The sequence below is a fragment of the Rhinopithecus bieti genome, unplaced genomic scaffold (genome assembly GCF_001698545.2).
Source record: "Rhinopithecus bieti isolate Rb0 unplaced genomic scaffold, ASM169854v2 scaffold_4553, whole genome shotgun sequence".
NCBI lineage: Eukaryota > Metazoa > Chordata > Mammalia > Primates > Cercopithecidae > Rhinopithecus > Rhinopithecus bieti.
The window spans coordinates 3,849,409-3,861,752 of NW_016804694.1; the positions used below are offsets into that span (position 1 = coordinate 3,849,409).

Below are 12,344 nucleotides of genomic sequence, written 5' to 3' on the forward strand. Positions count from 1 at the left end.
TCTATAATCTTTGGCAAGTCAATGAGCCCAGGAGCCTGTTTCCTCATCTATGAAATGGCCATTGTTTCTGTGAGGAGGGAATGAGTTAGTATTTGTGAAAGCACAGTACACAGTGCCTAATAAGGGCTCATTAACTATGGCTCTCTACAGTCTGGCCCCCTCTTCCTTCCCAGAGTAGGGCAAGGTAATTGGAGATCCTGCAGCCTCAGTATGGGGATGGTAAGCCATGATGAGTTTTTACTCTAGAACCAAACCGTAATTTTTCCTTGGAATGACAAAGGGATATGAAATTAAAAGTATAGCAGTCTGATGAAAAGTTATTTTCTATGTGTTCATATTCTGTGGTCATTTATCATTTTGCTACATACAAATAATAGTTACCTTAAAATAGTTGCTTTGAAAGGCAACCAAGCTGAAAATACAATTTTAACCAAGAAAAGTAAACAAAAGCAGATATCTTTATTTCTCCTAACTCAAATATATCAAGGATTTAAAAAAACTGCTAAATTGCAATATATTCCTAGTATAAAATTGCTCTAGAAATGAATAAATATTTTGATGTAGTTTTAGCACACAGAATGAAATGCAGAGGATGGCAGAGGATTGCACTGAGAAAAAATCTTGTGGATAAATAATTTTCTTGTTCTCATAATTCCAGAAAATATATTATTAAGAAAGCGTATTAAAGTGATAATTACTTGATTTTCCTCCTTTCTTCACTAAACACCACTTTTCTCCTCTGTGACAGCTTGGCATTACTACAATGCGTATTATAGGTAATTATATCCCCAGAGTGAAAAATAGTCTTTTTTCCCTATTTTAAATAATATACGTACAGTATACTTACCAGTGTTTAGTATTGTAGATTTTTTCTTGGTGAACAAACTGTAGTGGTTCCAGCCATGTAATAGTGAGAGTTATTAATATAAGACTATGAATAATTTTAAATGCAAGTCTAGTGAGTGCTTACTTTTCCAGACCTTTCCTCTAGGGAAAGACCTGAAATGTTTATAATGATGTGTTTGGGTTGACAATGAATAATCCTTTTTTACTTTTAATAAAGGGTGTATCATGGAATACGGTTCGGTACATGATCGGAGAAGTACAATATGGAGGCAGAGTGACAGATGACTTTGACAAACGTCTACTTAATTGCTTCGCCAGAGTAAGTCAACTTAGAAAAATAAAGTTTGGAGACACATTTCACCGTATTTTCCAATTTTTTTGTTTGTAATAGGTCTGCCAAACTTAAGCATACAGCAGAGCTGCTGCAAAGAATTAGCCAAGAAACAAACACATGTGTGTGCTTACACACACGCACACACATACACACACACACACACAAAACAACCAGCAGTTGGGCCAGGTGCGGTGGCTCACGCCTGTAATCCCAGCACTTTGGGAGGCTGAGGCGGGTGGATCACGAGGTCAGGAGTTCTAGACCAGCCTGGCCAATATGGTGAAACCCCGTCTCTACTAAAAATATAAAAAGTAGCCGGACGTGGTGGCGAGTTCCTGTAGTCCCAGCTACTTGGGAGGCTGAGGCAGAAGAATCACTTGAACCTGGGAGGCAGAGGTTGCAGTGAACAGGGATCTCACCACTGCATTCCAGCCTGGTTACAGAGTGAGACTCCATCTCAAAAAATCAAAAACAAAAACCAACCAACAATCTGCTTGTGGTGCAGAGCAGAGCAGTGGTCAGTTCTCATTGGTCTATAACTCCTTTTCCATATAGATGAAACTGCTTGTGCCCAGGTCCTCTCCCCAATCGCCCCTCCTCCATATTCCCCATTCCTGTGCATCTGACTTGTGAGGGAAAACTGTGCCTCATTTCTATGCCTCTTCCTCTGAGTGAGAAGTCTCATGGTGATTTCAAGCCCCAAAATAAGTGATTGGGGGATTAATCATAATTTGAGTTTTCTCATCTCTTCTATTAGGATGGACAATTGGAAATTGAGGAAGTATTCACTTCTTCTCTGTGCCAAATAGAATCCACATGTAACATGCTGATAAATATTTTCTAGAGAAAATTATTTCTTAGCAATTGTGGCTTTCACATCAAGGATGAATATAATAAATAACACCTACCAGACTCAAACTCTTCTTAAAATTTTTTACATTTTAGGGATGTAATATACAACACCTAAGTGGAAAAAAAAGATGTCTTTTATGGTTATTAAATTCTTTATATTGGGACCTATACTGGTAATTCTCTACTTAAATGATTCTTTTTTTCTTGACAAAATTAAAGCCTCAACAGCAAAGCACAAGCTTTGGGAGTATTTTCATAAGCTGGGGGTTGACTAGAAAGTGGATTTTAGCCTTTACATGTTTTAGCAAGTTTTTCTTGAAGCTACATATGGAGAACTGTGAAAAATAGTAAGTGTTGGTGAGGATGTGCAGAGGGAGGAGCCCTGCTGCTGGGAGGTCAAATGGACACAGACCTCCTGGAAAGCAGTCCAGTAATACTTAATGAAATTAGGTATCTCAGGTAAATATATCCCAGAACATTTCTAGAAAGAGTCCACAAATGGACTCGTAGAAAAATATTCATGGCAGCATTGTGTTTGGAGCTGAAAGCAAGCATCATAGATTGGTTTTCCTAGAAACAGTGGTGGAGATTTGCATTCAAGTGCCTCCTCCCCATCCTTCCTCCAAGACATGACCTTGACTGAGGCAGCTCCCTCCTGCTAGGGCAGTTCCTGGGGAGGGACAGTGCTGTGAGCTCAAAGCATCCAACACTCCAGACAGCGGGGGGAGTGAGTACCTGCTCCTGAATGAGGATCGGGTGGCACATCGCAGCATCCACTACAAAAACCCAAGACTCCTAAGGGAATAGATAAGATGTGGTGGGTGAGCACCATGGCATACTATTGCTCACCCTGTGGGGTGCAACCTGGTGGTCATAGTCATATCAAGTGTGTGATACAACTACCTTCTGAACCAGAATCCTCCTCCTGAGTATATGCCCCAGAGAAATTCTCAGAATGTACCAAAGAGATTATTCATAGCATTGTTGGTGGTACTGGGAAGTTGAAGGCAACTTAGGTATCCATCATGGGGAAATTGTTAAGTTACCTGTTGTAGAGGCCTATGGCGGCATATAATGTAGCATTTGGAAGCAATGATCTATATGATATCATGCATAGGTCTTACAAATAGTGTTGAGTGCAGAGCTTTAAAAAAAATAAAGGGAGATCTACAAAGGAATATATGCATAGCTCACAAGGATAAATACATGTTCTAGGACATATATCAAGTACACTTAAATAGATGCCCTCAGAGGGAAAAGGAGACAGTGAGTGGATATCTGGACAGAATGGGGAAAAATTAAAATAAAAGGGACCTAGATTCATAAAAATAATAAACTCGGGAGTGTGAGAAACTCACCTCTGTACTTGAGATTCAAAGGAGAAAAAAAAAAGATGTCTTAATAAGTATACTTTGTTAGAATAATTGTAAAAGTACCTAAAGTTGGAGTTTTAGCAGTGGAGACTAAGATGTGGTTAGCTTCAGAATATAATTCACCAAGAGTACCAGCAGAATGCTGATGGGATCAAGTGCATAGGTGAAAGAAAAGGGGAGTCAGGGTCACCCCTAGTTTTGACTTAAGTCACTGGACACAGAATGGGGCTATTTACAGAGAAGAGGAAGGACTGCAGCAGGAATGAGTTTTTACAGAGAAGAGGAAGAACTGCAGCAGGAATGAGTTTTATTGGCTGGGGCTGGAAATTAAGAGTTCGGTTTTGATCATATAACATTTGAGATGCCTATTAGACATCCAAATCAAGTTGTCTAAGATTGTAACTGCCATGAGGGCAGGGACTTTGTCTTATTACATCAGTGCCAAAGTCTGAGCACCGGAAACAGAGCCCAACACGTGTAAGTGCTCAGTAAATATTTGTTGAATAAAATAACAAATGCCTGAATGCTGGTGAACGAGGCACCTGGATGTACAGATCCAGAGGTCGTGGTGGAGCTCAGGCATGGAGATAAGGATCTGGAATTCTTCAGCATGTAGATAGTGACAACGGAAAGCTGCTGTGTTGGTCCAGAGCCTCCAGGGAGATGTCTGAGCCGGGAACACAGGGAGGGGGAGGAAGCCTGCTCCACCTTCAAGAGCTCAAGCAGGGGGATTCCCCTTTCTGACCCCTTTCCTGCCTTTCTTTCTCTTCTACTTCTTCCCTGTACCTTGACATTTGGCATTTCAGGCCATAGAGGACTAGTCAGGTGACCTCAACCACCCTCTCCTAGAAACCCAAGATTCTCTGTCCTCTGGGCCTTAGTTGTGCAGACTTCCTGATCTAAAAGCACAGGGTTCTCTATCCAGGCCCCAGTTGGTTGGCTGTTCCCAAGTTAACAGCAGCTCCCTCCTCACCTGAGTTATGTTACTCCCTTCTATCATCTGATTCTGGTTTCTCTGGACTCCATTCTCAGCAATTAGTGCCTGAAGTCAAAAGTTCATCCTACTATTTTCCCATTCATTTGCCCCTGAGTAGCTTCTGTGGGCTCATTTCCTCCCCCTCTCTCAGGACTTCCCTAAGAGTAGCACCACCTTCAGTGGCTTCAATTCTCTGACTCTTGGACACCCCGCTTCCTTATCCTACTGAATCTTCTCTTTGCCCTACATCCTCTCCAACCTCCTGTCTTGTTGCTTTCCCTCATTCATTTCTGTCTAGCTTGGACCTGTTGCAGATGGTCATCAATAACCAGAGGTGAATTTAGGTCTCTGACCCTAAGGGTATGAGCTTACTACACGAACCTGGGAGCAGCAACCCTCTTGAGAAAGACTGCACAAAAGCCCCCACACCCTGCCTTCACCTGTTTGTCTCATCCTCAGCCCCAGGCTTGCCTTCTGACCAGCTACCTGCCTGCACTGCCTCCACTTTACCCCAACTATGTCATCCAGAGTTGCCCGTGGGAGAAGCAGTTCCACTGTAAACTCATGCCTGCATATGGCATCCCCTGTCCCTCTGACTTTCAATCTCAGGCTTTTCTTTGAACCTTGTTTTCTCGGTTCTCAGCATCTTTCAGAGTCTCTCTGCTAAAACCAATTGCAGAACTGTATTGGGTGTTCGTGGGGGATGACTACTCACATAGTAGCTCCATGTAGATTTCATATTTCATATTTTGACTTTGCCCCAAAATAGCCTCCAAATTTGGTGAAACTCAGCTATTCGTGTGTGTATAAAGTGCTGGGAAAACAGGAATAAACTTCATTTTGGTCTTACACATACATGTCATCTGGCAACACAGAATTTAGTGTGGTTATTTGTTATCTGTGTGCTGAGGACCCATGGCCTTTGCCCCCTTAGGGTGTCTTCCTGCCATTTAAGTCATCTACATAGTGAAAAATCTAACATTTCCAAGTAATGACCATGCCCATAACACTGTTCTCTTTAATAACTTTCAATTACTCTCCATTTCTTAAATTAATCACCAGTCCTCACCCTGACATCAACAGTTATCCATGGTAGACCTCACCTCACCCTTCCTGGCCTATCTCTTATGACTACATTGTGTTCACCCTATATTCCATTATTCCCTTAACTTGCTTCTCATTTTTGCATCAGTTGTTCTATACCTTTGCTTATGTGACCTCCCCATTCCAAGTTCTCCTGTCAAAATCCTCTCCCTCAAGGCTTATCTCCAAAAATCACCTCCTTGAGAAGACCTCAGCTGACATTCACCTGGATGTTCTTTGTTCCTGCTTTAAACCTCCTTAGTACTTTGTTTATTTTTATTTCCTTCTGACTCTTGCCTTAGTGCACTTTGTATTGTGGTTATTAAGTAATTGGCTCATCCATCCATTGGGTCACAAGCTCCTTGAAAGAAAGGACTGTGTGTCTCTTCTCTTTCATTCTGTTCTGGTTCTAAACTCAGCCTGCTCATGCATAGGAGTTGAATAGGATAAAACAGAGAGAGAATCAGTACACAGGGTATTTCAGAGCAATCACTGGATCTAAAAAGAGCTGGAGGAAGGAGATGGAGGGAAGGTACTAGAGAACCTGTGACCAACCAGAGTAAGATGCCGTCCCTCTTTCCCGTCAAGTGCTCTGAGTAATTCAGATGTCGTGCCTGCATTTCCACTCTTCCTGTCTTCCCATTCTTTCCTTCCCCACTGGGAAAATTGCTCTGGGAGACGTAAGTCATTGCCTCAAATCTGGTTCATAGGCATTTAGCATCAGTTTTTTTTTTTCCTTTCTGAGAATAAGTCTATTCACACCAAGCATATATTTGTTCTCTCACTGTTTTGTTAAAGATAATTCATATGGAATAAGAAAGGGATGTCTTAAGGCAAACAGCAAGGCAGCTGAATACATTTCCTTCTTGTGGACAGGGACATAATTAGCAAATGAAGCGCTTCAGCGCAAGGTGGGAGGGGAGAGTTTGCGTGGAGCCCTCCTGGCCATGTGCTGGGGCTCAGTGCTGTGTGAGTGAAACTGCGCATAAGGACATCCTCCTGGTATGAGCCCCACTTTGGGGAGAAGTGGGGTGATGAAAATGCCCAGATATTCTCTTGTGTGTGGGGGTATGGCCTCACAGACTTTGCAGTATGTTCCTGCTGCTAAAGTGGAATTGAGAGTTGTCAAATGACTCAATTAGAGAATGAGTTTGTAGAGTTGCTCTCTGGTCCTTACTCTTAGTGAATATCCTCTTTGGTGTTAAACGGAGGCCAGGTCAAATTGTGTTCTGGCCTCTCTCTTTTCTCCATATATGTGCTAATTATTCTATCAGTAGTATTGTTAAGACACTCTCAAAATCAGTATTAAAAACTCTATTAAAATGGAAATAAGGTGGCCCCTCTCTCCTTTCTTGTAGCAGTTTTCATTTAGATGCCCATCAATTTTATTTCTTTTGTTTTCTCTCACATACAGGTCTGGTTCAGTGAGAAGATGTTTGAACCGTCTTTCTGCTTTTATACTGGATATAAAATCCCCTTGTGCAAAACCTTAGACCAGTATTTTGAATACATCCAGTCACTGCCATCCCTAGATAACCCTGAAGTCTTTGGGCTTCACCCTAATGCTGATATCACGTAAGTCGCTGGCATTTTTTAATTTGAAGGGATCATTTGTAACTCAGCCTGGCAAAGACGGTGCATTTCATTTTCTCTCCTAACCTCTCTCCTTTCCCCCTTTTTTTATTTTACTTTGAAAAATAGTGTCGCTTCCTGTCTCCCAATTACAACTTTGTCATATCTTGGCCTACTCTCCTCTCACTAAATCCTGATGCTCCAGTGTTTATGACAACGTTAAGCTCTAATTTATGCATTGATTATTTCTCCTCTGTCATGTCATAAAACCAGTTGGTGTTAGTGGTAGCGGTGTTCCCCACCGACAGGAGAGTGGTCTGCCAGCTCCTCATCTCTTTCTTCAAAAATTCATTAAGAATATAATGCTCGTAAATAGAATCTAAAAAGCCAGGCGAGAACAGATGGGAGGGTGAAGAATCGTATTTCTGCCTGGTCCTCTCTCTCATGCCCCCCCTCCCCCACTCGCTCATCTGCATCCTTTTGTCATGCTCTGCCTGTGGTGGGTGCAGTGCAGTGAGCACTTGAGCACCCGACACAGATGCACAGCCCCGGGAGGAAAGAGTGGAGGGGTTAGCTCTGCGTGAGTTCCCTGCTTCACTCATCAACTAGGGAAGAAATGCTCCCCGATCCCGAGCTCCTTGGGATGAGGTGTCGTCCCTTCTCTCTTTAGAGTTCCCTACCAAACCTAAGCACCAGAACCGGAATCCTTTGGAATGGGCCGCATGCCCTCTGCGGCCCCCTGATGAAAAGCCACAAGGTTTACATTCAGGAAAATGGTTTCAGGAAATGGGAGAAACCAGGAGTCCTCTGACAGATTCTAAGCTGAGAATGCCCTAAGAGTGGGGCATTCCTCTCTCCTAGTCCCTGGCATACTGTTGTGATTTTAATAATTCTCTGGGTTTGGACATGGACATTTCCCTGGCCTTGCCAGATGTCCCAGGAGTCCTAGTTTGCTGCCAATTTCCTTGTCTTCCCACCTCTGACCCCGCCTCCTAGCTCCCTATATGAGGATGCACTTTTGGCCTCTTTACATCCGCATTGATTCCACCTTTTCCATATCCTCTCTCTCATCTCGCCCAGGCTGCTTTTCATCTTCAAAGATGGAGACATGATTGAAAATACCTACAAATGCCAATGCTCTGTTCCACCCCCATGATGGACCCACGAAGGCTCGTTGGTGGCAGCTCTTGCTGTTATTTAAGGAGGCTTTCATAAGTTATTTGGGGATGGGAAAGAAGTGAAGAAATAAAAAGGATTCCTCAGGGATCGGGTTGACAATCAACTCTTACATTTTATGAAAGAGGGAGCATAGGAAAGTTGTTTTGCTTTAGCTGAGACTTTAAAAATGTGAGTCAGACCATGTCAACCCTCCGCTCAGAATCCTCCCAGGGTTCCCGTGACACTCTGAGTCAAGGTCAAAGACCGACAGTGACCTACATACAGATGACCTGCAAAGCCACATAGTGCCACTGCCCTCTACCTCCCCACCCTGGCCCTTTCAGTCCTCTCCCACCTTCGTGCCCACTCAGCTCCTGTTACTCAAGCCAGACAACTTCCTGTTACTCAGACAGTCCAGACAGTACCTGCCACAGGATACTTGTACTTCCAGGAACCTCCCTGCTCTTAGATATCACAGTGGATCACCCTTTTACCTCTTCCGGTCTTTGCTTAGATGTAGCCTTTTCAATGATGCCCTCCCTGGCTGTGCTATTTAAATATTGCAACCCACTCCGCAAGCCCTGCCCAAGACCTTGTCTGCCTGGCCTGCTCTTCTCTATAGTTTGTATCACCCACTGACATACTCTACATTTTTTTTTTTGAAACGGCGTTTCACTCTTGTTGCCCAGGCTGGAGTGCAATGGCACAATCTTGGCTCACCACAACCTCTGCCTCCCAGGTTCAAGTGATTCTCCTGCCTCAGCCTCCCAAGTAGCTGGGGTTACAGGCATGCGCCACCACGCCTGGCTAATTTTTATATATTTTTAGTAGAAACAGGGTTTCTCCATATTGGTCAGGCTGGTCTCAAACTCCCAGCCTCAGGTGAGTCCGCCCATCTTGGCCTCCCAAAGTGTTGGGATTACAGGCATGAGCTACCATGCCCGGCCTCATACTTTACACTTTAGTTACTGATTTGTTCTTGTCCAACAACCACCAGGAAACCGTAAGTTCCTCTACACCTGAAACTTTTGTGTTTTCACTGCTGCATCCCTTGTGCTATAGCAGTGCCTGGTGCTCAGAAAGTATTTATTGACTGATCAGTGCTGCTAAATTCTTCTAGAGTGTGAAAGATGTGATCAATGAGGAGATTCCATAGAAAGATCCTACGAGTTCACGTGAGTGGGCAGAGAAACCACTGATAAATCTTTTTTTTTTTTTTTTTGAGACGGAGTCTCGCTCTGTCGCTCGGGCTGGAGTACAGTGGCCGGATCTCAGCTCACTGCAAGCCCCGCCTCCTGGGTTTACCCCATTCTCCTGCCTCAGCCTCCCCAGTAGCTGGGACTACAGGCGCCCGCCACGTCGCCCGGCTAGTTTTTTGTATTTTTTTAGTAGAGACGGGGTTTCACCGTGTTAGCCAGAATGGTCTTGATCTCCTGACCTTGTGATCCGCCCGTCTCGGCCTCCCAAAGTGCTGGGATTACAGGCTTGAGCCACCGCGCCCGGCCCCACTGATAAGTCTTAATGCGCTTGCCAATTTGTGACCGAAAATGTTCTCGTATGAGAGCTCTGAACTTTAATTCCATCCTTGACAAGAGACTGGGGAGTCATGAGAGCCGGTTCCTGGATAATCCACAGGATTCTAACAAGATGAAACCATCTCACCCTCAGCCAGGGTGATGGTGTGCCTAGGCCTTGTTCACCGCAGCCTGTTTCACTCACCAGCTCTCAAGAAAGATGAACCAGGGCTAGAAAAGGTCCAGAGAAGTACAACTCAAATGTAAAAGTGATTGGAGACAAAGACAAAACTATTTTCCCTTGACTTTTATTTGGGATGATTACAAACTCTCAGAAAAGTTGCCATACGGTAAACATTCATCCGTTCCATTGAGATCCAACAATTGTTAACGTTTTGATCCATTTGCTTTTTCTCCTTCTATATTTGTATCTCTGTATGTTTATATATCTACAGCTATATCTGTATATAATCATGTATATTTCTCTGTGTGTCTGTGCTTTTATGCCCTCTCAGTGGATAGAGCTAGGAAGCATGTATTTTTTAAAACATCATGAGTTAATACAAATAACTCTAATTCCAGCTGTATACCTCAGGATTGTTCTTTGTCTTCCCCTATCCCACATTGGTATCTCCTTTCTCCCACTGTAAAAACTCTGGTTCCCAGCAACTTCAATATGTGTATTCATTTACTTGCAATTACTATGCCAGTACCACTACCAGCAACAAACCTTTTCAGTAGAGGTCAAGATTTCTTTGCAGTTCTTTTTGTCCTTAGGGTATATTCCACTAAGTGTACAGAGTATTGTGTTCGAAAGTCACTTGGATTAATGATTTTTTTCTGTGTGGTTATGCTATCAATTGATATATAGTTGTGTGTGTTTGTTTCTGTTTGTATTACATATAAGGGTTTCCCCCCACATATGCTATTGTTTGGAATATGTAAAATATGAACATGGTTCAAAAGTTACAACTTGACAGTAAGTTGTTCTTAGAGAAGTTTCAGACCCTTTCAACCCATTTCCCTCTTATTTTATGGGTAACCAAACACAGTTTCTGGTTTATCTTCCCTGTGTTTCTTTTTGCATGTACACATACACATATACATATTGTTATTACCCTTTCTTTCTTACACAAAGTTGCCATGCTGTATCTATTGTATTGTGTCTTACTTTTTTCACTTAACAATGGATCCTGTAAATCACTTCATATCAGGTCATAGATATCTTCCCCATTATTTTTTGACAGCTGCAGGCTGCTTCATTGTTTATATGGATCATAGTTTGTTCAACCATTTGCCTATAGATGGGCATTTAGGTTGCTTCCAATATTTTGCTATCTCAAATAATTCTTCCATTAATAACATTATGCTTATGGACTCTCATATTATTGGAGATGTATTTTCAGGGTAAATTGTTGTGGGTGGGATGGCTAGATCAAGATTTAGTAAATATTGTCAAATTCCCTTACATAGGGTTATACTGTTTTGTACTTTTACTTGCAGTCTGTGAGAGTGCCCTTTTCTTCAGAATGTCATCAACAGAGCACTGGTGAGGCATTTGAATCTTCACCAGTATGACTGTGAAAAATGTTATCTCAGCATAGTTTTAGTTCACTTCTCTTATTTTGAGTGAAACTGAGAAAATTTTCATATACTTAAGGCTATATATATATAGTCTGTCTATTCCTTTCCAATGGAGTTTTATTCTTTTATTTAATTTTAGGATTTCTTTATATGTTAAGGATAGCAACCCTTTGTTTGTGATATGGATTGCAAATAGTTTTCTCAGTTTATTTGGCTTTGCTTGTGATTTTTCCCCCATTGATCAGGTAGAAGTGTTATTGTTGTTTTGTTTTGTTTTGTTTTGATGCAGTCAAATTTATGACTACACAAATTCTGTTCTTGCTGTTGTTACATCTGGATTTTTAGTAGTAGTAAGAAAGCTTCTTCCCTCATCAGGGTATAAAGGAATCATCTACATTTTCTTTTAGTGCTTGTAGGGTTTCATTTTTTACATTTAGTTCTTTTACCCATTAGGAACTTATTGTGGAATAAGTATGGATGAAATTCTTTTTCCAAATAGCAATCCAGTTATCCTATCACCAGTGATTTTTTTTTTTTTCTTTTTTTGAGACGGAGTCATGCTGTGTTACCCAGGCTGGAGTGCTGTGGCACAATCTCATCTCACTGCAGCACCTCTCGGGTTCAAGTGATTTTCCTGCCTCAGCCTCCTGAGTAGCTGGGATTATAGGCACAGGCCACCACGCCTGGCAAATTTTTGTATTTTAGTAGAGAAGAGGTTTCACCATGTTGACCAGGCTGGTCTGGAACTCTTGACCAGAGGTGATCCACCAGCCTCGGCCTCCTGCTTCCTTTAACATAGAATTTCCTTCCATAGGCCGGGCGCGGTGGCTCAAGCCTGTAATCCCAGCACTTTGGGAGGCCGAGACGAGTGGATCACGAGGTCAGGAGATCGAGACCATCCTGGCTAACATGGTGAAACCCCGTCTCTACTAAAAAATACAAAAAACTAGCCAGGCGACGTGGCGGGTGCCTGTAGTCCCAGCTACTCGGGAGGCTGAGGCAGGAGAATGGCGTGAACCCGGGAGGCGGAGCTTGCAGTGAGCTGAGATCCG

The 12,344-nt window shown here is 42.7% G+C and overlaps 1 protein-coding gene across 1 annotated transcript in view; it reads left to right on the forward strand.

Moving 5' to 3' along the window:
- DNAH8 (dynein axonemal heavy chain 8) overlaps positions 1-12,344 on the forward strand; it is a 333,448-nt gene that overhangs the window by 283,993 nt on the left and 37,111 nt on the right. The window contains 2 exon segments of the mRNA XM_017870032.1: positions 1,064-1,165; positions 6,879-7,039. Of these exon segments, the coding sequence (XP_017725521.1) occupies positions 1,064-1,165; positions 6,879-7,039 (263 nt within the window).